Raw genomic sequence first — 27944 nt, 5'->3', positions numbered from 1 at the left:
CGGTAAATGCGTTAATCGCGATTAAGAAAAATTAATGCATTAAACTTTTTTAATTAATCGCATGCGTTAATGTGTTAATTCTGACAGCTCTAAATATAATATAATATAATATTATATTATATAGTTAGAGCTGTCAGAATTAACACAATAATCACATGCAATTTATTAAAAAAGTTTAACGTGTTAATTTTTCTTAATCGCGATTAACGCATTTACCATTAATATTGCATAAACCAGCATAAACACTTGTTGGGAGGGCAGAACCTTTGCAATGTGTCCATGTGTCCGCCCGGAGTCATTATACTGATGCACACACCACATCAGCTCTTCCACGTCAGTGATAAAATTATGGCGAAAGGACCTCTTAGCACTATTATTTGATGCACAAAACAAGCCCAGATGCGACTTGTGATATAAATCAAGTATTTCCAGCACATTTTAATTATCACTGAAGCATGCTAAGTCTTAACTAGTACTCCGCATTTCCCATGGACTTCAAAGCGGCGCTGGATGCTGGCGTTGATTCTCTGACGCGAATCATGAATGCAGCTTCAAGATTGCTGTAACAAAGTGGATAGACACAGTCTATCGGCAGATTAATATTGTGGAGGATGAGAGTTTAAGAGATTTATGTCCTTTGCAATGAATACTAAACCTATGGGGACTAAAGCCATCTTTACATAGCAAAGGTGGCACAAAAGCTGCATCTGAAGTGGCAATTAGGGGTATTTTCACAGAGCAGGAATAAATGCATTTACACTGCAGTTTCAAATGCATAAATAATGTAATGAGATGAATATTTTAAATGTAAAATTATGAATATTGAAACATGAAATGAATAAAAATATGAATGAATACTCAACCTATGAAGAAGAATTATTTCAATAAGTCAACCTCCCAATTAGATTTGGGAAACGTTTAATGTTACTTGAATAGGTCATATTTCTATCTTTATACTGTGGAAAGCTTTGTTTGGAAAATATTTATAAAGCATTATACATATTGTTTTGTTTTCTTTCTTAAGATGGAAGAAAATGCATTGTGACAGGAAAATAAGTATACTGTATATGGTGTCAAATTTCAACATTTTCAAAATCTGCAATTAACTACAAAAAATATACGATTAATTGCAATTACAAATTTTAATTGACTGACAGCCCTAAATATAATATAATATAATATAATTAGGGTATGAAATTAGCACCCGCCACATGCTGGGTAATTTTGGTCATCTGCCCGCCACTGTGGAGGCGACCTGTAAGACATCTCAGAGTGACATATAAAAAAGGAATGCCTTTAGACTCATTCTTTTATTATACCTGATTATTTTTTGAAATACAGACAAAAGAAAAGCCGTCGGTGCGTGTGTCTAATTTGCTGTGTTTTCAAAGGTTCATTGGCACTCTCTTCCACTCAATCGCACAGGGCGAGCACTTCTCACGGAATGCGCACGTGTGAAGAGTTTTTACTCCTCATTCTGTGTCAGTCATATGGATACAGTTCGCAAGAATAGTGTCATATATGTGAACAATGCAAATGATCTCCATTAGTTTTATTTACACAGAGCATTTTGTGTTTTACATGCACTGTGAACAAAACTCAGCAGGCTCATTGTATTTTGACATTATAATTTCAGATATTTGTTGCTGTATCCGTTACTGTAACAATTAAGGAAAGGAGGAAGCTGGGACCGGGTTGACAAAGCACACAGACATTTATTGTCGAAGACTTTTCAGCATTCCACAATAAGACTTTTCAGCCATACATTCAACTTATGCGCTTCTTTTCAGCACCCGCACTTCTGACACGCAGACCCACACAGATAGCTTCACGCGTCTCTCTCCCGTCTGCTGCTGTCTCGTACTCCCACCGCCCCTCGCTAAAACGTGAGACCGGTGTGGCATGCAGGTGAAAGTCATTCGCCACTTATCTTCCCGGCCTCGCTCTGCCCAGATGCCGCTCGGCTCCGTCCTGCTCATCACAGTTACCATAAAAAACAAAGGCCATGCAGCGACATTGGGACTTTAGTTGAATTATCATGTGTAGCAATAACAATAGAACTGTTCAGCTTGTAGTCTAAAAACCCTGAAGAGAATTCGCCATGGGTTCCCTCAGGATTTTCCTATGGCACTGGTTCCCAACTCTGTTCTTGGAGGCCCCCCAACACTACACATTTTGGATATCTCACTAATAAAACACACCTGATTCAACTCATCAGCTCGTTAGTGGAGACTCCAAGACCTGAATTGGGTGTGTCAGAAAAGGGAGATTTACAAAATGTGCAGTGTTGGGGGGGCCTCCAGAAACAGGGTTGGGAACCACTGTCCTATGGGTTTTTATAATGGGGTTTTTCAACTTATGAGTAAAATAAGGTCTGTGGTAAACGTTACGTCACAAAAGGTTGACATTTTGTTCTACAACACAGTTTAAACACAGTCATACTTACCACAGGCCTTATTTTACACAGAAGTTCAAAAACCCCATTATAAAAACCCACAGGAAAATCCCGTGGGAACCCATGGCATATTAGATTTCATGGTTTGCCTAAAAATTGATGTCACAGCTGAACAGCTCTATTCAGTACAACCTCAGAAATGGTGCTTTAACAAGTAGTTTCTCTTCTGTGCTTGTCTACTTTTTAGCCCATGTGTATGTTGCAAATTTACCATTATTTACCATTATGATAATAATAATATTATGGCATTATTGTGTTATTTATGCCCTTATATATACAGTATAGGGTTGCCACGGTGTACAGTGTTACCGGTTTTACTCGGTACAAGGGACAACACCAGTGTGAAATTTTATACCGGGTAAAAGGGGAAACATTATGAATGGAACGTCCAATATCAAAACAATAGACTAACAAATAGAATAGCCTTAAATAAAGAATAGTTGCTCAATGAAGAGTTTGTGACCCATGATAAATGAACCTAAATAACGCACTGAAAGCCAGATGTTCTTTACCAACGTATCAAATTACACAGGCAGCAAAGTACGCAAAAGTATATAATGTGCATGGTGGGTAACTGTAAGACATCTCGGATTCGGAATGACATAAGAAATGCCGTTAGACACACAGACACGAGCTTGAAGAAAAACATTTTATTATATTTTTAAGAACAGATGACAGAAAAGCTGTTTGTTCAGAGGTGTGTGGTCTCGTGGAACACACGTAAGTAAAGGGTTCTCACTCTTTCTTTGTTTCAGTCTTCTGAAATTTTTTTGCACGAATAATATAGTCTATGAGAATACTGCAAATGACCTCTCAGCTCAGGAGGTGCTCTGAGTTCAGTTCACTTTATTTCCAAAGAACAGCTCGCTCTGAGCGCAACTCTGCAGGGTCACTTTATATACAGCCCTATACATCTGTGATTAAATCATAAAATAATACAAAAACACTTTCACCTCGAATTATGATGTATATTTCAGTGATTATCATCATCATTATAATTATTATGTTTACATTTATAACTGTTTTAATTTGTATTAGTAATTTCCCGCCTGTTGTCATAGACGGATATTTGCCTGACGGTAAATGGAAAGGTGGTTATATATATATATATACAGGTGCATCTCAATAAATTAGAATGTCGTGGAAAAGTTCATTTATTTCAGTAATTCAACTCAAATTGTGAAACTCGTGTATTAAATAAATTCAATGCACACAGACTGAAGTAGTTTAAGTCTTTGGTTCTTTTAATTGTGATGATTTTGGCTCACATTTAACAAAAACCCACCAATTCACTATCTCAAAAAATTAGAATATGGTGACATGCCAATCAGCTAATCAACTCAAAACACCTGCAAAGGTTTCCTGAGCCTTCAAAATGGTCTCTCAGTTTGGTTCACTAGGCTACACAATCATGGGGAAGACTGCTGATCTGACAGTTGTCCAGAAGACAATCATTGACACCCTTCACAAGGAGGGTAAGCCACAAACATTCATTGCCAAAGAAGCTGGCTGTTCACAGAGTGCTGTATCCAAGCATGTCAACAGAAAGTTGAGTGGAAGGAAAAAGTGTGGAAGAAAAAGATGCACAACCAACCGAGAGAACCGCAGCCTTATGAGGATTGTCAAGCAAAATCGATTCAAGAATTTGGGTGAACTTCACAAGGAATGGACTGAGGCTGGGGTCAAGGCATCAAGAGCCACCACACACAGATGTGTCAAGGAATTTGGCTACAGTTGTCGTATTCCTCTTGTTATGCCACTCCTGAACCACAGACAACGTCAGATGCGTCTTACCTGGGCTAAGGAGAAGAAGAACTGGACTGTTGCCCAGTGGTCCAAAGTCCTCTTTTCAGATGAGAGCAAGTTTTGTATTTCATTTGGAAACCAAGGTCCTAGAGTCTGGAGGAAGGGTGGAGAACCTCATAGCCCAAGTTGCTTGAAGTCCAGTGTTAAGTTTCCACAGTCTGTGATGATTTGGGGTGCAGTGTCATCTGCTGGTGTTGGTCCATTGTGTTTTTTGAAAACCAAAGTCACTGCACCCGTTTACCAAGAAATTTTGGAGCACTTCATGCTTCCTTCTGCTGACCAGCTTTTTAAAGATGCTGATTTCATTTTCCAGCAGGATTTGGCACCTGCCCACACTGCCAAAAGTTGGTTAAATGACCATGGTGTTGGTGTGCTTGACTGGCCAGCAAACTCACCAGACCTGAACCCCATAGAGAATCTATGGGGTATTGTCAAGAGGAAAATGAGAAACAAGAGACCAAAAAATGCAGATGAGCTGAAGGCCACTGTCAAAGAAACCTGGGCTTCCATACCACCTCAGCAGTGCCACAAACTGATCACCTCCATGCCACGCCGAACTGAGGCAGTAATTAAAGCAAAAGGAGCCCCTACCAAGAATTGAGTACATATACAGTAAATGAACATACTTTCCAGAAGGCCAACAATTCACTAAAAATGTTTTTTTTATTGGTCTTATGATGTATTCTAATTTTTTGAGATAGTGAATTGGTGGGTTTTTGTTAAATGTGAGCCAAAATCATCACAATTAAAAGAACCAAAGACTTAAACTACTTCAGTCTGTGTGCATTGAATTTATTTAATACACGAGTTTCACAATTTGAGTTGAATTACTGAAATAAATGAACTTTTCCACGACATTCTAATTTATTGAGATGCACCTGTATATATATATATATATATATATATATATATATATATATATCAAAGTGCAATTTGAATTTAGAAATGTCTTTAGTTTAAGTTTTTCGTTTTTTAAATACATTAATTTAATTTTCAATGCAAAATCACTAAAGCAAGAATATTCACCGATCCTTCAGTCGGGGGGTTGACGATGTAATTGGATATTATAATATTTTTTAATCGCAATTACAAATTTTTGCCTAACTATAATATAATATAATACTGTATGCTTGACTCTGATCATTTGTGGCATTTTGCAGTTAAATGTTTTTTTTTTAAATGACAGCTAAACTGTATAATAGACCCTTTTCACAGCCTGTGGTATCATGTTTCTGCCTTATTTAGCAGTGTAAATCTAGCTTTTTTTTATTATTTAGAACAATATTCTTTGTTTTATATTACCCTGGCATTAATAATAATAAATCAACTAGTCAACACTGCTGTGATCCATCTCTCCCTATTTTTCTCTTTAGGAAAGTTAAGGAAACATATGTGTATGTTATTTTGCTGTTAGGCCAAATGGGAATGCAAAAATAATAGTTGCCATAAATGTTTACCCTGCTATAGTTAACTTCCCATTTAAAACATTGCGAGTATAATCATGACAATAAAATACTAAAAAATAATTTGAAAATGGACAGAACATATATGTCTGTGTGGGACTTACATGGAATTGTTCGCAGGTAGAGGTTGTCTCGGATCACTTGCTGTAGTTTGTGGTCGATTGATCCTTTCTGGAACTGCAGGCTAAGATAATGCCTCAAATCAGTGTTCAGAACTTTACCTGCAGAGAGAAAAAGAGAGAAAAATGTTATTGCTCAGAGGTTGCTGTTTCATACACTACCCGTCAAAAGTTTTGAAACACTTACTCATTCTTTATTATAATTTTTTTTTTCTTCACATTTTAGAACACATTAAAACTATGGAATAACATAAATGGAACTATGGGAATTATGTTGTGACTAAACAAAATCCAAAATAAGTAAACTGTGTTATATTTTAGCATCTTCAAAGCACTCACCCTTTGCCTAGATTTGGCAGACATGTACTCTTGACATTTTCTCAACCAACTTCTTGAGGTATCACCCTGGGATGCTTTTTAAACAGTGTTGAAGGAGTTCCCATCTATATACTGGACACTTATTGGCTGCTTTTCTTTATTATTTGGTCCAAGTCATCAATTTCAAAATCTTTTCTTTTTTATTTAAATTTTAGATTTATAATGAAATAAATTAATATGGTGGCACAATTATATTTTTGTCTACAAAACTAATTTCAAACATTTAAGCATACGCCTTCAGATCAAAAGATTTTTAAGATCATGAGAAACATTTCAGTCAAGTGTTTCAAAACTTTTGACCGGTAGTGTAGCTCAAAAGTTTAGTTTCAATAAAGAACTAGCTTGGTTTCTTTTTCTCATAAAATTCCCTAGATGAAATAAAAATTCACAAATGAGGAATTTTTGGCATACAGTAAGAGTATAAAGCTATAAAATAAATGTGGATGGCATATCTCAGAAAATTTGATCTAGGAATAATTTTAGAACTGTTTGATTTCATATAAAAATTCTGACTTTTGATTGCAGATTTTGGTATCTTTGCAAATGTGCACTAAAATAAAATAACTTGCTTTACCTCTAAAACGATTTCCTCTTATTTTTAAACTCCTCCGATTCAACCACCTGGCTGTATTCTGGTATGTAATTTCAAAAATAAGTCAGTTCATGGAAGAAAAATGGGTTGTGAATGTCGTTTCAAGTTGACTTTAAGCAGAAGTCTCCATTAACTTTCCATTTAATCCCATTGCTGTCTAGGAGAAACCACTGACATGTGATCTCATGGTATTTTTTTTCTTTCCCATTTTTTTAACAGAACAAAAAATATTTTCTATCAGTGCCTACTTGTTTTTATTTTTTATTTCTTTTATTTTTTTTTTAATTTCAAGGACTACATTTACATCTTTTTTTTATGCACACACACACGCACGCACACACACTCAAATGTGAGAGCCCAGCCACACACACACACAAAAACACCCAGCATAAGTCTCTTATAAGCTCTGCTTACTCAGAAAAGGCTTCACAAACACGCTGACACAGTTTGTCAAAAGTGACTGTGGAATGTGAATCCTAATGAAAACTCTCTGCATAGAACTTTTAAAAGCTGAAAACTCCTCACTTTTGCTCTTTCTGACAAACTCCAAAAGACGCAACTCTGGGAGAGTTCACAGGAAGTTGGAGAAAGTGGCTCTACAGAGGAAAGCTGTTTGCGGTACTGAGTGAGGGTGGATGAGAAAGGGACGAGAAACAGAGAGAGTCACAAAGAAAAAGTTTTAAACTCAGTACAATTAAAGGGATCATATCCAGAGGAGAATTTGAATTTCCATCGATCATTTGAACCGAAACAGTTCAATGTCCTGTGAAATCATACTGTAACTTTCAGTAATCAAAGTCCTCCTCTGACGAAAAACAAAAACAACAAAAAAGCAATGAATAAAACAGAACACAGATGCGTTTTTAAGAGTTAAAGCTGAAGTATGTAATTTCAGCAACACTAACTCCACCGAACAGAATTGCAAAAATAAACAATGTTTTCAAAACAACTTTCCGAATTTGCCCCTCGTCTTCTGTTGTTCAAACCGTTAGTCATGCCGCCAACTCACGGCATTGGTTTAATAACATTGCTGGGGCAAGTCTAAGTGGGTCTCTCAAAACAAACAGAGAGACACAGTGCTTACAGATTTCGAGAAAATGTACCTGTGAATGGCTTACTTATACTGCAGTTGTCTCTGCATATTAAGCTGGGATAGAAGAAAGTATTTTAACACTGAAAAATTTACATACTTCAGCTTTAAAGATCTTTTAAACTTTTGGGAGTTTGACAGATGTGAACACTATGAACTGTCATTGTAAGAAAAAAAGAGCCGCGTAAATATTCTTCAAAAATTATCCTTTTGTGTTCAACAGAAGTAAAAATAACAGCATAGAGAGGTTTATAACAACATGAAGGTGATAAATAATTACAGAATTTTCATTTTAGGGTGAACTATTCCTTTAATATATGACTGGCCAAATATACATGTACGCAAACTATACTGGACCTGACAGAAACTGCCATATGCGAAAAGGGTGCTTACATAGAATAACAACAAAAAAACAGCCTGTTCAGTTCCAAGGGTCAGAGAGAGGGTCAAAAATTGTCATGAAAAACTAAATAAAATAAAAAAACTAGACTAACAATATAAGTGGACCTAGAGGAAAAAATTGAAATGATTTATGATATGACCCCTTTAAGAGAGAGTGAGTGAGAAAATGTGCAGATGGATGACAGAATCCTCTAAACCCTTCCTTATAATCTCCCTTCTTCACCCCTGTTCAATGCTGCCAGACTTCATAAAGCAGAGTAATCTCCTCATAAACACAGCGTGACCTGATATGTGTCATAACCTTTGGGCGGAAAGACAGGTGTCCTGTCAGAGGCCTTGAATTAAGCAGGATTTACCAACCACGAAAAGCTGAAATATCACATCATTCCAATTTATTTTGACAAGGATAGGACAAGAATTCTAATAGTGTTGACATGAAAAAACATCTACTGCACTTTAAATGACTCCATGACTTAGTGTGACTTTGAGATGAATCCAACACTCCATTTTACACATGGAAGAAACAGTATTCAACCTCAGCATGCTTCATTTTGTTGTCTCAAAAGCATTGAAAATACATTTTCATATCACCAGCAAATAACTTTCCTATGCTCCTTCACCCAAAAATGAAAATTCTGTCATCATTTACTCACCTTCATGTTGTTCCGAACCCATATGACTTACTTTATACCGTGGAACACAAAAGGAGATGTTTGGCAGAATGTTAGCCTCAGTCACCAATAAAAAATGTTATTGTGTGGGAAACACATGCAATAAAAGCAAATGGTGACTGAGACTTACATTCTTTCCAACATCTCCTTTTGTGTTCCACAGTATAAAGTAAGTCATATGGGTTTGGAACAAGGTCCTATGTCACCAATTAACATTTTCAGATTAATTTCTCAGAATCTGAAAGTTCTGAGGAACCATTTGAAGCAGGGCTGCCCTGTAATATAAGCACTGTTAAATAAATTTAATGTTCCGTATCCTCTCTCTCTCTCTCTCTCTCTCTCTCTCTCTCTCTCTCTCTCTCTCATTTTGCTTCTCTTACCTTTTCTCACACCAATAAAATGTGGTAATATAATAATCCTGTCAGAGGAAGACAGACTATTTGTTAGCGATAAGACCGGGGGTTTTAGAGTACATTATCACTATGCCACACTCTCTTTATTTCCCATTTTCAACTGTCAATTTCTTTGGTCATTCTTCATCTCTCCTTCTACTTTTTACTTATTTTTTTCTCACAACCCTTGTAACGTTGACATGTTTTTCCTTTATTTTCCCCTTTTTCATTTCTCTGTTCTATTTCCTTTCCGCTTTCAAGCATAAGAGGTTAAGAAGTTTAAAGGGATAGTTCACCCAAAAATAAAAATTCTCTCATTATTTACTCACCCTCATACATCAGGAAGGGCATCCGGTGTAAAACCTGTGCCAAGACAAATATGCAGATCACGGATGGTTCGCTGTGGCGACCCCTAATGGGAGCAGCCGAAAGAAGAAGATTTACTCACCCTCATGCCATCCCAGATGTGTATGACTTTCTTTCTTTGGCTGAACAGGAACATTGATTTTTAGCAGAAAATTTCAGCTCTGTAGGTCCATACAATGCAAGTGAATGGTGATCAGAACTTTGAAGGTCCAAAAAGCATATGAAGGAAGCATAAAATTAATCCATAAGACTCCAGTGGTTAAATCCATATCTTCAGAAGTGATATGATAGGTGTGGGTGAGAAAAAGATTTTAAGAGTTATTTTTTACTATTAATCTCCACTTTCACTTTCACTACCACATTCTTCTGCTTTTATTTTTGGCCATTTGCATTCATAGTACATATTGCCACCTACTGGGCAGGGAGGAGAATTTATAGTAAAAAAGGACTTAAATATTGATCTGTTTCTCACCCTCACCTATCATATTGCTTTAGAAGACATGGATTTAACCACTGGAGTCATATTGATTACTTTTATGCTGACTTTATATGCTTGTTGGAGCTTCAAAGTTCTGGCCATCATTGACTTGCATTGTATGGACCAACATAGCTGAGATATTCTTCTTAAAATCTTGGTTAGTCATGCACATCTGCACTGGCATGAGGGTGAGTAAATGATGAGAGAATTTTCATTTTTGGGTGAAACATCCCTTTAAAGGTGATGCATGGTGATGCATGTAACCAAAATAAATTGTTTAACCAAAAACATAATTTACCCCATGTCATTCCAAACTCTTATGACTTTATTTCTTGTGTGAAACACAAAATGAAATGTTAGGTAGAATGCTAGGGACTTACAGCTTCAGTCACCATTCACCTTCATTGTATGGAAAAAAAGATCATGCAATAAAAGTAAATGGTGACTGAGGCCGTCAATCCTTAACATTCTGCATAACATCTCCTTTTCTTTCCTTTTTTATTTTTGTCCCCTTTTCTCCCAATTTGGAATGCCCAATTTCCACTACTCAGTAGGTCCTCATGGTGGCGCGGTTACTCATCTCAATCCGGGTGGTGGAGGACAAGTCTCAGTTGCCTCCGCTTCTGAGACCGCCAATCCACGCATCTTATCACGTGGCTCGTTGTGCATGACATCAAGACTCCGCATGTGGAGACTCATGCTACCCTCCGCGATCCACGCACAACTTACCATGCTCCCCATTGAGAGTGAGAACCACTAACTGTGACAATGAGGAGGTTACCCCATGTAGCTCTACCCTCCCTAGCGACCAGGCCAATTTGCACACCCTGGTTTCGAACTCATGATTCCAGGGGTGGTACATAACTTCTCATTTTGTGTTCCATGGAAGAGAGAAAGACTTACGTTTTTTAATATGCAAGTCATTATTTACTCACATGAGGGTGAGTAAATGATGGCAGAATTTTCATTTTTGGGTGAACTATCCCAGTAACACTGAAAGAAGTAACATCAAAAATGTAAACAAAATAACAGAAAGATTTTGAAAAAATTACACTGTTTACAGGTTTTACTTTTGTATAATAACTGGATTATTGCATTAGAACAGACACAATGGTTACCATTGTATTTTTTTTAATTTTTTATAAAGATGTTCTTTACACCTTTTGCCCCCTCAGCCGGAGCATTTATCTACATTGGTTAAACTTATATATCCTGTTTAGGAGCAGATGGCACTTTGGCCTGATTTGGCTCATTTGCCAATTGCCATCTTAATAAGGGCTCGTTTTCTCAGCTGTGTTCTGATTCCCCATTGAGTCTCTACAGCACTGTTGAGAAGGCCTGTTCTACATGCCTCCATTAGACGTCACAAATTATGTGACATAAATGAGCCTTTTTTAGCCCTTGAATATTCCTGCAAAATGTATCTTGATGGCACATTTGAAGCCCAAACTCTGTGCTTGAGAATCACTGTGTTGTTTTGTCCTTTACAATTGTTGCTTGTCAGATTGTGTGATATGATAATAATCAATCCTAATAATATAATAATTTTCTAATACAACTGAAACTTTGTAATGCAGCACTTTTCATGTTACTGTCTCCTTAGGATGAATCACTGTTGTATCCTTCCTCATTTTTATTGTCTGCAAAATGAATAAATGTAAACGTTCTCTTTCACTCACTCACTCACGCCTTCAATTGCTGTGCTCCTACTGGTTCATCATTAGACGGCATTCGACCAGACACAACATGATAAAGCAACAAGCGATTAAAGCAGACTGATCTCATGAAATTTACTTGACAACTGCAACAGCTTTGCAAACCATAATTGTGTGCTGTACTACATGTATGGCTGCAGCTTCCAAGTGAAATGTCCAGCAGGGGGCACTAAAAACGAGTGAAATGATGTTGTACACATGTCAACTCACATGCTTTTCAGGACTTGAACCCCAGTCCTTTGCATTGCAAGTGCAGCACTTTATCAGTTGAGCTATTGCACAATTTGATCAAACTCTAACAAGCTTCTAAATGTAGTTTTTCATGTACTGTTAAGTCATGCGCTATAATAAAAGTGTTTAGATGTCATAACATAGCATTGTGTGAGGAACAGGGCAAAAAGTATGTGTTTATGTACTGATAATTTGCCGTTTTACTCGTGATTGTGTGAAAGGGAATAAAAGTCATTGTTGTTGTATTGCCTATTGTGTTGATTTCACCAGGAAACTGCAGTGATACGGTCAACAAACCACGTAAATATAATTCTGCAAAAAAGTAGGTATAAAAATGCGATTCTATTAGACCAGGTTGGCTACACTGCGCAGCAGTTTTGCGTTCGGTGTGTACAAACAAATTACTTCTTACTCAAATCTTTTTGCATTGCATCTGTTTAAGCAACAACAACAAAAAAAAAATCTATCAAAGACTGCAGATTTTGTCAAAAGATTTTACATTTCCAACAATGTGTCAAACGGCTACATTGTGGGCAAAATCGGACACCATGCGCCAGCTTAAGAAAGTAGACATGCAGCTGGCTGCAGAATGGATTGAGCAAGAGGTTGAATACAGCGTCAAGACAGCTGAATCACTCTATTTTATGATCGCCCCTCACCTCCATGTCTCTCTCTCCATGTACATCCACTACTCTGAAACCCCAGAAGAGCCCAGACACATCAGATGCATCACGATGATGAAAGATTTGAGCCATCATGACAATCTCACATGAACACAGTGCAGAGTTATTCTTGAATTCAGTGTGGAAAGCAATTATTTGTCTTTTTCATGAGGATGTCAAAGCTCTGTGTGTCACAACATTGTAGCGAGGGAGTCATGATTTATACAGAATGGCACTATGACCTTAAAAGCTGTTACTGGAGGAAGAGAACATAGGCTGAACACATCAGAAATTCCTGACAAAGAAAGATATTGTGAGCCAATGTGCACAATATATACAACAAATATGAGTAAACTGACGCAGAGAAAAAAATAAATAAGATAACATAAAAAATATGTTAACAAAATGTTCTATGGACCAACACAACTCTTACACAATATATTATTTTTTTTTATTGTATTTGTGTCTTTAAAGGATGTTTACAAATTTGATCTTGTATAGTAAAAGTTGTAACAATAAGTGTTGAACTTGATTTTTAGATATTTGCCAGGTTACCAAGGAGTTGCAATGTGGTTGCTCGAGTGTTCTGAGTGGTTATTAGAAATGTGTTTTTTGGTTGCTAGGGTGTTCGGAAGGTTGCTAAGGTTTCCTGTGTTGTTGTTTACTGGACCAAGTCAAAATAGCCTACCTACGACATAGATACCAGATTATCATAGAGACTTTGGAGTGGGCTCTTATGACTACGGCCACTAAGCAACCATTCAGAACATCCTAGCAACCCCAAAGCAGTGTGTTACAAACCACTCAAAACACCTTAACAACCACTGTGCCACACCTTGGCAACTACCCACAACACCCTAGAATCATGGCGGTGAGTTTGCATGGGCAAGCACCACTTACTCTCATTTACTTTAAAAAATAAAAAAAAAAAAAAAAAAAAAAAGACAAATCTTGTTGTGATCATTATTACTAATAAATGTAATCATTTACAGTTTTTCCTCAATCACTTTGGCACAATCGTCAAATGACTATTAAACTTCGTCAAACTATATGACTACCTATGTGAACATCAGGTCATTTGTTCACATGGCTATAGTCATTTATAATTGCTTTGGCACAAAATGCATTAAGTAAGCCTTGCAGACCAAAACAGTTTGCATTCATTTGCTATTGAATGATAGTACTCTCAAATGCAATTATACACAATGTGTAAATCACTACATGCTAAACAGAACAACCAACAATCACAATAACCTGTCACACATACATTAGATACATAATAGTTATGTGGTATTGTTGTAATAGTTGTCAGATGGAATGACTTAGGCTAGATGGGGAACAATTAAATTTCCTCACAATTTAGAGCAAATGTATGTACAGGTAAGTATTCATCATTGTTCACTACCCAGTGCTGTAATCTCTTTGTCTTTCAGTATTGACAAGTACAACCTGTATATGCAGAATGTTACACAATGTGGGATATGTGTAACTGTATGATTTACAATATCTACTGTAAATTATTTCCTAAATTGCTTTACTATCTTTTAGAGGCTGATGAACCCCCACACATTTTTGTGTATGTTGATGAGGCAGGATTCAACTTGACCAAAGTCAGGAGACGTGGCTGTAATATTATTGGTCACTGAGCCACTGTTGATGTGCCAGGCCAGCGTGGAGGGAACATTACAATGTGTGCTGCCATATGTGGGAATGGTGTACTCAGCCACATTCCCATCATTGAGCCCCTATAACACACAACGTCTCCTCAATTTCCTGGAAACTCTTTACAGGGATCTCCTTCCTGAGAATGAGAGGGGGTTGGAATGACTTGCTGACGTATGTTATAGTTTGGGACAACGTAAGTTTCCATCGTTCAAATACAGTCAGGGAATGGTTTGAGTTCCTCCCACCATACTCCCCATTCCTAAATCCCATTGAGTTCTTTTCTGCATGGAGATGGAAGGTCTATGATCACCATCCTCATGACCAGCTGTCCTTACTGGGTGCAATGAATGCTGGTTGTGAGGATATCACAGCAGATTGTTGTAGGGGGTGGCTGCGTCATGCCCAAAGATTTTTCCCTCGTTGCATTGCAAGGGAGGATATCAGGTGTGATGTAGATGAAATGTTGTGGCCAGACAAGAGAGGAGAGACTGGAAGACCCATGAGGTTGATGAACTTGCAGCATACTTTATTTTTTCTTGCACATATTGTAGTTCCTGAATTTTGCTGTTGTATATATTTTTTTCTGTATAAGCTTTAAGTATTTTCGGTTGGCTGTAAAGTGTGTACATAAAATGATAAGAAATGTTTGAATAAATGTTTTGTTGAATGTATTGGCCTAGTGTGTGCCATGACTTTTTGACATCAATACTATTCAGCTGCCTACATATACAATGTTAGCAATTGGACAATATTACATAGTGGGTAACTATCACACTTTCAGAGTACACTGTCATTTGACAAAATGTCTTTCCATTTTGACTGTCTTGGTCTAAGCAGTGTTAAAGGAACCTTTTGTTTTGATGACAATGATTTATTCATTGATGGATTTATTTACATTTGAAACATGAGTTAATTCTTTTGATTACTCAATCACCTTTTGCAGGCCACATAGAGTGGTGTGCTGAATGCACCACGTGATGTGAGGATTGTCCTTAGAGTTTTGACAATTATAAATTTGTTTCAGTAAATGTGCCAAATCGATTGAGAACAACTGTATTAAACATTGGTGTCTGTTTTTATGTTGATGCTTTTTTCATTTTCGCATGGTTAAGAGTTTTAGACATGATACAAAGTCTCTTGTGGTTATTAATATATGAGGATAGGGCAAGTCTACAGTGTCAGAATGTGGAGAGGAGGGAAGCTAAAAAGGAAAAGGATGCCAAGCATTTGATCCACTGAAGCTAAACACGAAGCGAGCCTGTTTCAGACAAAGAGGGAGATCCAATAACTGTAGTGGTGACAGCAGTTGCTATTTACAAGAACTTGTGAAAGGATTTATAACATAAATCTGAATGGACTTTAGAAAAAAGCCTATCAATCTGTAAGTCCATTTGACTGTCTGCTTATCTATCTAGTATGACTAATGTTTTTTGAATGGTTTCTATCAACAAAACAACATCCATATTGACAGTTATTAAAATAATCAGCAATAAATCAGCTTATTCTTGTGGAATCCTTGTTGCATCAATAAATATTTTTTTATAGTGTGGAAAACATCTTACTAACTATCTATCTATTGTACTGGTTACTTTGGTAACCTCCATTCCCTGATGGAGGGAACGAGACGTTGTGTCAATGTAGTGACACTAGGGGTCACTCTTGGGAGCCCAAACACCTCTGCTTTTTGAAAAAAGGCCACTGGGAATTGGCGAGTGGAATTTGCACGCCACTCCCCCAGACGTACGGGTATAAAAGGAGCTGGTATGCAACCACTCATTCAGGCTTTGTGCTGAGCCGCTGAGACAAGGTCCCGGCCATTTCAGCAGGTAGTTCAGTGTTGTGGAAAGAGGGACACAACATCTCGTTCCCTCCATCAGGGAACGGAGGTTACAAACGTAACCAGGACGTTCCCTATCTGTCACTCACTCGACGTTGTGTCGATGTAGTGACACTAGGAGTCCCTATTCAAAATGCCATAACTAGCTGAACTGTGTTATGTGGACTGGCGGTGCGAGACAGGCAGACCACTGTGTGCCTCGTAGCCAGCGCACCAGGCCGTCATGTAACCTCCCCCAACGCTCTTATGAGCGTCGAACGGTCCTTTGGGAACAAGTCGACTGCCCAAAAAATAGGGACAGGCTAGCCCAGCCATGGCCTCTTTTCCTCGTTTTTTCTCCCCAAAAAGAGTGGAATTTGTTAACTGACTGGGGGCCATAAATGTCTATGTCGGGGGGTGTCACTCCCAAGGGGAAGACACCACGGAGACCACACCCCACCCAGAGAAGGGGGATATTTTGAGTGGAAATACGTCACATGGTCTTACTGAGTCTTGTCGAAAGTATGTCATGTGGAGAAGTCGCATGGTAGGTCCTACCCGAGGGGGGAGAGTTTCTACAGGCATGGTAACTGGGGGCAGAGGGGCCTCTGCCCAAGGAAGATGCAGTTTACCGACAGGGAAACGATTTAGTGGAAGATATATCACATGGGGTCACCTATGGGGAATCAGCACATGTTGAGCACCTACCCCAGCACAGGGCGTAGTTAGCACATGTACTGGGCCGGCAGCGAGTTTCTCCGCAAACTCGTCTGCCACAGGGCCAAGGAGGAAAGTCATCCAGGGATCCCAACTTGTGAACACGACTGGGAATCAAAGGCGCACGTCTTCACCTCATGGTACACCCGACCAGCTGTCCCGGTACTTACCTGTTCGGACCTGACAACACACAGGACGAAACCGGCTCAACCTGGAGATTATAGAACCTCACAAAGGTGTTGGGTGTTGCCCAGCCCGCTGCTCTGCAGATGTCTGCCAAAGAGGCGCCACTGGTTAGGGCCCAGGAGGCCGCTACACTCCTAGTAGAGTGGGCTCGTAGCACCATGGGGGGCGGCACGTCCTGAGCGTGATATGCCATCATGATGGCGTCAATGACCCAGTGGGCGATCCTCTGTTTGGAGTCGGCACTTCCTTTCCGCTGTCCACCAAAGCAGAGAAAGAGCTGCTCGGAGCTTCTAAAACTCTGCGTGCGATCCAAATAGATGCGTAAAGCATGCACCGGACACAGCAACACCAAAGCTGGGTCTGCCTCCTCCTGGGGCAGCGCTTGCAGGTTCACCACCTGATCCCTAAACGGGGTCGTGGGAACCTTGGGCAAATAGCCCGGTCGGGGTCTCAGGATCATGTGAGAGTAGCCCGGACCGAACTCCAGGCACATTTCGCTGGCAGAGAACGCCTGCAGGTCCCCTACCCTCTTGATGGAAGTGAGCACAGTCAGGAGGGCAGTCTTCAAAGCGCAGCTGACTCCAGGGGCTCGAAGGGGGCTCCCTGTAGAGCCCGAAGGACTACAGAGAGGTCCCATGAGGGGATGAGACGTGATCTGCAGGAGTTAAACCTCCTATCGCCTCTCAGGAACCTGATGATCAGATCATGCTTCCCTAAGGACTTACTGTCCACTGTGTCGTGGTGTGCCGCTATAGTGGCTACATACACCTCCAGCCTCTCCTGCAGGAAGGAAAGCACCGGTCCGACTGTGCATCTCTGGGGGTCTTCGCGTCGGGAAGAACACCTCGTAGAGGGAGCCCTTGCCTAAGTGATCGTGTCTATCACCGCGGGTGGTAGGCCAATTCAGTCTTCCGTGTCCTGTCCAAGGGCCAGACATGGAGATTCCAGAGGTCTGGTTGCCGGTGCCAGATGGTGCCCCGTTCCTGAGAAAGAAGGTCCTTCCTCAGGGGAATTCACGGGGGGGGGGGTGGCTGTCGGGAGAAGCGTGAGGTCCGAGAACCACATCTGGGTGGGCCAGTAGGGTGCTACTAGGATGACCTGCTCCTCATCCTCCCTGACCTTGCACAGTGTCTGTGCAAGTAGGCTCACTGGGGGAAATGCGTATTTGTGTAGTCCAGGGGGCCAGCTGTGTGCCAGCACATCTATACCGAGGGGTGCCTCGGTCAGGGCGTACCAAAGCGGGCAGTGGGAGGATTCCCAGGAAGCAAACAGGTCTACCTGTGCTCGACCGAATCGACTCCAAATCAGCTGGACCACCTGGGGTAGAGTCTCCACTCTCCCCTGAGCGTAACCTGTCGTGACAGCGTGTCCGCTGCGGTGTTGAGGTCACCCGGGATGCGAGTGGCTCGTAGCAACTTGAGGCGCTGCTGACTCCAGAGGAGGAGACGGCAGGCGAGTTGTGACATGCAACGGAAGCGTAGACCACCTTGATGGTTGATGTACGCTACAGTCGCCGTGTTGTCCGTCCGGACCAACACGTGCTTGCCCTGGATCAAGGGCCGGAACCTCCGCAGGGTGAGCAGTACTGCCAACAACTCGAGGCAGTTGATGTGCCAATGCAGCCGTGGGCCAGTCCAGGAGCTGTGTGCCCATTGCATACGGCGCCCCAGCCCGTCTTGGAGGCATCCGTCATAACCACGATGCGCCTGGAGACCTGCTCTATGGGAACCCCTGCCCGTAGAAATGTAATGTCGGTCCAAGGGCTGAAGAGGCAGCGATGTGTCCCACGGCGCCATGCCCATCTTAGGACTCGAGTCTGAAGCAAGCGCTGAAGCTGTCTCATATGCATCAACCCGAGCGGTGTGGCAACCGCAGAGGATGTCATATGCCCCAGGAGCCTCTGAAAAAGTTTCAGTGGAACCGCTGTCTTCTGTCTGAACGCCTTCAGACAGTTCAGCACCGACTGTGCGTGCTTGTATGTGAGGCGTGCCATCTCCAATCCTAGTCCAACTCCAATCTGAGAAAAGAGATGCTCTGAACCGGGGAGAGCTTGCTCTTTTCCCAGTTGACCCAAAGCCCTAGACAGCTGAGGTGCCTGAGCACCAGGTCCCTGTGTGTGCACAGTAACTCTCGAGAGTGAGCTAGGATCAGCCAGTCATCGAGGTAGTTGAGTATGTGGACGCCCACTTCCATTAGCGGGGCAAGGGCTGCCTCTGCGACCTTCGTTAAGATGCGAGGGGACAAGGACAGGCCGAAGGGGAGGACCTTGTACTGGTACACCCGGCCCTCGAAAGCGAACCACAGGAAGGGTCTGTGTCGAGGTAAAACCAAGACATGGAAGTACGTGTCCTTCAGGTCTACCGCCACGAACCAATCTTGATGCTGGATGCTCGCTAAAATGCGTTTTTGCATCAGCATCTTGAACGAGAGTCTGTGCAAGGCCCGGTACAGAACTCGCAGGTCCAAGATTGGCCACAACCCACCGCCTTTCTTCGGTACGATGAAGGGCTGCAAAACCCTTTCTTCATCTCAGCTGGAGGGACAGGCTCTATCATGCCCTTGCGCAGAAGAGTCGCGATCACCGCACACAAGGTAGCGGCGCTCTCGCCCTTCACTGAAGTGAAGCTGATGCCGCTGAACCTGGGCGGGCGCCTGGCTAACTGAATCGCGTAGCCGAGTTGGACGGTCCGGGTCAGCCATCGCGACGGGTTGGAAATTGCAAACCACGTGTCCAAACTCCGGGTGAAGGGGACCAAGGAGATAATCACGTTGGACGTACCGGCGGGTGGGGCCTCGCGGCGGGGCGCAGCCTCAAACCCGTAGGTAGAAGGACCGAGGCGGGGAGCCACTGGGGTGGTCTTTCCTTCTAATGAAGGAAAAACCGCGACCGCTCATCCACTTCGCGAGCGCCGGAACGAGATCACAAACTCGCCCTGAGACGAGCCTGCAGTCTTATCCCAGTGGGGCAAATGAGCGTACTGGGGAATGGGAGGTCCGTGGGGAGTTACCCAGCAGAGTGGCTCCCATTGGGGTTCCCAAATCGCCCCCAGTGCTAACCGATGCAGCCTAAAACCCGTAGGTAGAAGGACCGAGGCGGGGAGCCACTGGGGTGGTCTTTCCTTCTAATGAAGGAAAAACCACGACCGCAACGTTGCCATGGTCACACTCTCGCAGTGAGAACATGACCCATCCATGAACACTGTCTCCGCGAGGGCAGCGCCCAAGCACGTAAGACCGCGATCGTGGCCATCCGAAGTGGAGAGGTAACGACCGCAACCAGGAAATACACAAACGGAGAGGCATTTTTAAAAAGACTCTCTCCGTTAATGCCACTGTTTTAAGAAGGGAAAATATACTCTTTTAGCAGGAAGAATATACCCTTTTAGCTGCTGAAGCGCCCAGGGGCATTTTCTTCACTTCACCAGTGCAAGAGGGAGACAAGCCGCTGTAATGCGCCGTAAATCCAACAGCTTTTCGAGGTGAATGGATCGGCAGAGTAATTCAGCTCGCTGAACACAACCGCTCGGCTCCGAAGAGAAAATCCGAATGAGTGGTTGCATACCAGATCCTTTTATACCCGTATGTCCGGGGGAGTGGCATGCAAATTCCACTCGCCAATTCCCATTGGCCTTTTTTCAAAAAGCAGAGGTGTTTGGGGCTCCCAAGAGTGACACAATGTCGAGTGAGTGACAGATAGGGAACTATCTGTATGTATGTATGTCTGTCTGTCTACGTATCTATCTATATGTATGCCTATCTATCTACCTATCTATCTGTACAGTCTGTCTGTCCTTCTATCTATCTATCCATCTATGGCTCATGTTTGCCAGGACAGCGTGCTAATTTGTAAGGATGTTGCTGATATTGTGAACTGTTTCTCACTTTTATCTAACCTCCTTTTTACCTTTGGTTGCTATTGATCCCCCTTCCCTCTCTCTCTTTCTCTCTCTTTCTGCACTATGTTCATCCCTCCTTCCAAATTCCAGTTCTCCACCCAATGAGTAAAAAGTGCAAAAAGCCTTGAGCTCAGAAAGTGTGAGATGAGGTGAGAGGATTTTTAGGGAGTTGGTGTTGGAGATTTGGACCACGCATCCTGTTAGTATTGAAAGTCAAAATACATTTTATTGTATTTATGCCCTATGCAGGAGAATAAATTCAATAAATTGTCTCCAGAACCTACAGTGCAGAACATTAAATGCAGGCTTATTATAAAACAAAAGAAAAGACTTTCCACAAATTGCAATACATGCGGACAATAAATAGTAAGTGAACAATATTTGTGGATATTGAAAGTGCCAGTGTGATGAGGTACTTTGCTGAGGTAGTTATTGTTGTGAATGCAGCTGTCAGTGTGCTCCATATTGTGCAGTATTGCTATAGATCGCAGCTTTAAACCACACACAATGCACACTGGTGTAAAATAGTACAAAACTCACTGTATAGAATGTGGGAAAACAGTCAACTATAGAGACAAACAATCCAATAAGTGACACAAGAAGAGCGCAGTAAAACCGCTTGATCACACTCGCAATTCATTCTTAGTAAATTCCCCGGAGTCAGTGCATCTTACCAAACTGCCCTCATTAGTGAACTCTGTGAGTGTGCACATGTTTTTCTAATTGGCATGTTATTAATAATGAGCCCCTATTCAGAATAGCTGGTATAAGAAACAAAAGCTTGCACATTTTAGGTGAGTTATTTCTAAGTTTGCGTGTGTTTGATGTGTGCATGCTCAAAACTCCCACTCAGTCAGCATCTGACTACAAGCAGCTGATAAATTATATAGGAACTCAGAATCCGCACACCTGAGGACTTCTATGTAACTGCCAAAATAAATTACAGAAGCCATGTGAACTTGAAGCTTATAGTCAAATCTAATAAAAACACACTGGACCAAACCATTCCCTTGGTTTTGTTAATTACGTACTATACATACATACTTAGGGTTTTTTTCGGAACCGTAACTATGTCAATTTATCTGTCTGGCTGTCTATCTAGCTAGCAATCGCCTAGCAACACTATAATAACCATCGAGAACTCCCTAGCAACCATTTGCACTTTAGCAACTAGTTAGCAATACCCATGCATCTACCACAAAAGCCCTATCAACTGCCTTGGAACACCCTAGCAACCACCTTGCATCGCTCTAGCAACTACACAGATCACAATAGCAACCAAACAGCATAGCCCTAACAGCCATCCAGATCACCCTAGCAATCATCTTGCAATGCAACAGTAACCAAACCAGAAGGCCATGGAAACTGCTAACAAAAAATAAATAAATAAATAAATAAAAAACTACCAACCTGAAAGCCCAAGTAACTGCCTAGCAATGCCCTAGCAACCAACTAGAACGCCCATGCAACCACCTAGCAATGATTCACACTACCTCAGCAACAGCATAGCAACGCCATGATGACCACTCAAAAAAACATTATTATATATATATATATATATATATTATATATATACACACACACACACACACACATACAACCATTGAGCTACTAACCTGAATGCCTAAGCAACTGCATAGTAATGCCCTATCAATCATCCAAAATGCTCTAGCAACTGCTTTGGAACACCCTAGCAACCTTTTTGCAGTGCCCCAAGTACCACTGAAAACAACCACATAGCAGCTGCCTAACAAATGCTAAGAACACCTCAGCAAACGCCTAGCAATGTGATGGCAACCAATCAAAAAAAAAAAAAAAAAAAAAAGAAAATACATTTAGCAATGGTTTGGCTACCACAGAGAACGCCAAAGCAACTTCTTAGAAATGCCCCTGCAACTATTCAGAACAGCAATTGCTTAGCAACTCAAGGCACAAGTGCACAAGGCATATATAACTTTCAAATTTCAAATATCTATTCAAACTGCTCAAGTATTCAAACTATATGGCCGAAATAACCTTCAAACTACTTTTTTTTTTAAACTTACAGGCAAAGCTTTGTTAAGACAACATTCAAAGTTTGTCTTGATAATCTTAAGCATTGCAACATTCAAACAAAGTTTAAGCTACATTGTTACCTCAAGTGTGGGCTGGTTCAAGTGTAAAAAGTAAACAAATTCAAGTGCTGTTGTCGCTTTTTGCAGTCAAGAGGGGGTAGCATTGCTTATGTACGGTCTCTGTTAAATGCTAATAGTTAAAGGGATAGTTCACCCAAAAATGAAAATTCTCTCATCATTTACCCACCCTCATGCTATCCCAGATGACTTTCTGTGTTCTGCTGAACACAATGAAGATTTTTAGAAGAATATCTCAGCTCTGTTGGTCCTTTCAGTGCAACTTTTTAAACTCCAAAAATCACTTTAAGGCCACATAGAAGTAATCCATAATGCTACAGTGGTTAAATCCATATCTCCATATATGATAGGTGTGGGTGGAAAACAGATCAATATTTAAATCCCTTTTTTACCATAAATCTCCACTTTGACTTTCAAAATGTGAAAGTAGAGATTTATGAATTTATGATTTAAAATTGACTTAAAGGTGCAGTATGTAAGATTCAGAAACCCTTGTTATTAATGACACCTTTGGCCGTTAAGTGAACTGCAGCCAGCTACCTGTTGCTCGCGCTCGCGCTCGTGTACACACTCCATAGGGATGTGATTGAGCAAGCAAACAAAACAATGACGTAACATACAAAGAGACTGAATGTGATTCACCGGCATCATGCTGACAGACGAGGTAGCATAATTAAAATTACACAGTTATGATTGTTTTACTACAAACTTTGAGACTGTATATTATATTTGACTCTCCAGTGCTGGAACAGGGCTAAAACAAAGTGTGGATATAGGTCTGAATATGCGAGACTGTAGTTTGAAGTAATCACTTTTCTTTGCATGATACATTGACTGCATTTATACGATAGCCTATGTCAGCGTTAGCCAGCTATCCAGCTTTATCAATAGCTGTTAGCTTAATTTGGTGGATGATGACAGTAGCAGTTTATAAAATAGACTGTACATTATAAATATGTTAACACAATTCAGTATTGATGCGATTCCATCACAACTGTCATTTTGATATATCGATGCGTATATTTTCTGTATAACCAAGTTACGTTACACTAATGAATAAGTCTTTTTGTATTATCTTGAGCACTGTCTAGCATTCATTTCATGTGTTATTGTAGTTTACCTTGCTGAATAGTTACACATTAACATTGATTGTGACAGTTACTCTGCAGGCAAGATCAAGTTAGCTAAAATTACACTGATCAGTCCTTATGGCACTATATTTCACATGCTTTGCACTTATGTAAGCTTACCTCTCCAATAAGAAGAACGGCAATTCAGGGTCGGTTTTGATCCCCAAAACCGAACGAAGGTCCCTCCAGGAATCAAATGCCCTGCCGATGTTCACTCTAATTTTCACTCGACCATGATCACGTTCCCACTTAGCCAGATGGGATTCAGTAGATAAAGTTTTTTGTGTGTGTGTGTGTGTGTGTGTGTGTGTAGGAGTTGGTGTTGTGCTGGGAGTCGGCCATTTGCTGGATTCCATCTCTAAGATAACGTTACCTAGTGTTACAATTTGTTGTTGCTGTTGAATAGCTGAAAAGAAGCTACTGTCTGAGGCAAGGCTCTTGGGAGCACGCATAAACGTCACATCCTTTAGATTTTCCTGGCTAAAGTGACCCGCTCCCTTCGCATGAAAATCAGTCTACAGGCTTTAATAGGCAACCTAGGAAGTCCGGGAAGGGCTCATTTTTTTAAGTTGCGTTACAAGCCATTCACACATTGGCAAAAAAAAAAAAAAAAGGCAAATTTTACATACATTTTTTTACATATTGCACCTTTAAATATTGACCTGTTTTTCACTCAAACCTATCATATTGCTTTTGAAGAAAGATTTAACCACTGGGGTCATATGGATCACATTTATATGACCTTAAAGTGATTCACTTGCATTGAAAGGACCAACAGAGCTGAGATGTTCTTCTAAAAATCTTTGTTTGTGTTCTGCAGAAGAAAAAAGTCATACACATCTGGAATGTCATGAGGGTGAGTAAATGATGAGAGAATTCTATCTCTTTAAAACGACGCCATTCGGTACAGCAAAGCTTGTTTGCCTTTTTCTCTGATGAACAAAGAAATTCCATTTCAGTTGCACATTGCAACAAAGTATTTTTTTGTGCTCCAGTTGCAACAAATTGATATGGGAGTGATCAAGATCATCAGCCCAAACAAACTGTTCTTTTGGTGAACGGGTTGATGGGAGTTTTGCGCAGGCAGGGTTTATAGTTTTGACACGTTACATAAGCAGCCTCCTCAAAAGGTGTGCACACGGCACAGCTGTCAAGCCTGAGAGGCATTTGGGTGGAAGACTTTGCAGTGTAAATACCTCACATCATGCGATGAATTTTAAAAGCGTGAAGCTCAGACTACAGAATCTTGTGCCTTATTCAATTCAACTGCAGCTGTAATCAAAGACATGCATGATTATTTCTCATTTAAATGACTTTACATGGTACTAATGTGATTAAGCTCACTAATCTGGTATTAATCTATAATTATCCTATATTTTATTTAATGTTGTCTGTGATTGTGAAAATCATAAACAATCTTATTATAGTGTAGATGCATATCTGGTCTAGTCTTCTACAATAAATTAGCTCTGTTAAAAAAAAGCTATTGAGCTGCCTTATAAGCGGCCTTTAGATCGAACGAGTTCTTGAAGTGCAACAAATTGAACAGATTGGAAGGCGTAATTGTCTCGAGATGGTTTTTAAAAGTTCGAAGTTCTTTTAATTTGACACTTGGCATTCTAAAAATGTGATGCTCCAACATGAGACGCTGAAAAAGAGTGAGATGAGGCTCAAGAGTCAAAGACGTTTGTCGAGCACATGGTAACAAAAACAGTGCAGACAGAAGTGTTCAGTGTGAATGGTTCCCAAAGCAGCATTCTAACTGAAATCTCAAGAAACTGAGGCCACATGCACTAATCAGTTTCATTTGAAAACTCAAAAGTTTTCAGTTTCCTAGCAATGGAGAGCATTTCCGAAGGCCTCCATTCTCTGTGGAGGAAAACGCTTTTCCAGTGTGGATGAGAGATCAGAATTTGTAATAAATGGTGGTTCTGGGATTGGCCAGAATTTGGCAAGAATGAGGCATCCAGTAAGGAAGAATAATGTTGCTGCTTACATTTTAGAACAGCCTTTGGGATTGTGCTTATGATGCCTTAAAATTGCAGTCTAGATAGGCATCAGACTAGGTTTCAGAAAAGAGCTATTATAATATCCTTTACCCACTAGACTGAAATCTATCAACTTACAAACAACAAATTAAAGCGAGGGTATCCCCAGTGTAAGCAAGTGTACAGTGACACCTTATACAAAATATTTCAGTAACTTAAAGTTAGGCTAAATACAAAAAGCAGAGTTTATTGTTTATGAGGTTATGTTTGACTTTTAACGGACTAGGAGAGAACATCATATCAATAAAGGATGATATTGTTGCACAAGAGAGACACTTGGGAAGAAGAGAGAGCAGTGTAAGGAAGAAAACAGCTAAGTCTTCTAAAGGTTGAGTTGTATTCTCTATTAGTAAAGCCTCATTGGCTATGGTCACCCTTTACACACACACACACACACACACACACACACACACACACACACACACACACACACACACACACACACACACACGTTTTTAATTCATTGTGGGTACTCTCCATAGACTTCCATGCATTTTTTGGATTTTATACAGATCAAATGATAATTTATATCCCCTAACCCTAAACCTAACCCTCACAGAAACTTTTCGCATTTTCAAAAAAACATCGTTTTGTATGTTTAATAAGCCATTTCCCTCACGGGGACAGCTGGCTGGGCCCCACAAGGTAGGTGATCTCAGGTTTTACTATCCTTGTGGGGACATTTGGTCCCCACAACGTAGCATAAACATGCACGCACACGCACAGTGAAGACTTTTCTTTTACTTCATTTGGTTATCCCCTAATTCTACAGCTAAACATAACCCTCATACAAACCTTTCTGAACTTTACCATTTTCATGAAGACATTATTATGTTTACTATGCCGTTTTCCTCATGGGGACCGTTGGCTGGCCCCACAATGTCAAAGATTTCAGGTTTTACTACTCTGACAGACACACAACCACAATAAAGAAAGTATTTCTTATAAAAATCCTTAATACACTGCTTGCCCAATTATTAGGCAAATTGTATTCCTCAGGATTAATTTTATTGTTAAACAAACACAATGCTCTGTCAATCCAAAATGTTATTGAACCCTCAAACCTGAATGTTTAACAAAGAAAAAGTGAGTTTTGTCTTTCTCAGGGGAATATAAATGTGCACAATTATTAGGCAACTAAATTACAAAAAGAATTTCTCCCAACTCAATTGTTTATTCTCAATTTTTAGAGTAGGTGCAACAAATAAGTAACAAAATGACAATTAAATAACATTTTCGGCCTTTCAAAAATATTCAGTGACCAATATAGCCACCCTTCTTTTCAATAACTGCCATAAACCTTCCATCCATGTAGTCTGTCAGTTTCTTGATCTGTTCACGATCAACTTTTGCTGAAGCAGCAACCACAGCCTCACAAATGCTGTTCAAAGAGGTGTATTGTCTTCCCTCACTATAAATCTCACATTTGAGAAGGGCCCACAAGTTCTCAGTAGGATTTAAGTCAGGTGAGGAAGGGGGCCAAGTTATTATTTGGGCATCTTTGAGGCCCTTGCTGGCTAGCCAAGCAGTGGAG

At 40.5% G+C, this 27944-nt stretch overlaps 1 protein-coding gene across 3 annotated transcripts in view; it reads right to left on the bottom strand.

Annotated features, from left to right (window-relative positions):
• LOC127445926 (membrane-associated guanylate kinase, WW and PDZ domain-containing protein 3-like) overlaps positions 1-27944 on the bottom strand; it is a 191530-nt gene that overhangs the window by 57628 nt on the left and 105958 nt on the right. For all 3 annotated transcript variants that reach the window (XM_051706429.1, XM_051706430.1, XM_051706431.1), the window contains exon 2: positions 5829-5945. In XM_051706429.1, the coding sequence (XP_051562389.1) occupies positions 5829-5945 (117 nt within the window). The remainder of the gene's footprint in view (positions 1-5828; positions 5946-27944) is intronic.

Source organism: Myxocyprinus asiaticus, chromosome 9 (genome assembly GCF_019703515.2).
Source record: "Myxocyprinus asiaticus isolate MX2 ecotype Aquarium Trade chromosome 9, UBuf_Myxa_2, whole genome shotgun sequence".
In the NCBI taxonomy this organism is placed as follows: Eukaryota; Metazoa; Chordata; class Actinopteri; order Cypriniformes; family Catostomidae; genus Myxocyprinus; species Myxocyprinus asiaticus.
This window is presented reverse-complemented; position numbering and strand designations above follow the sequence as displayed.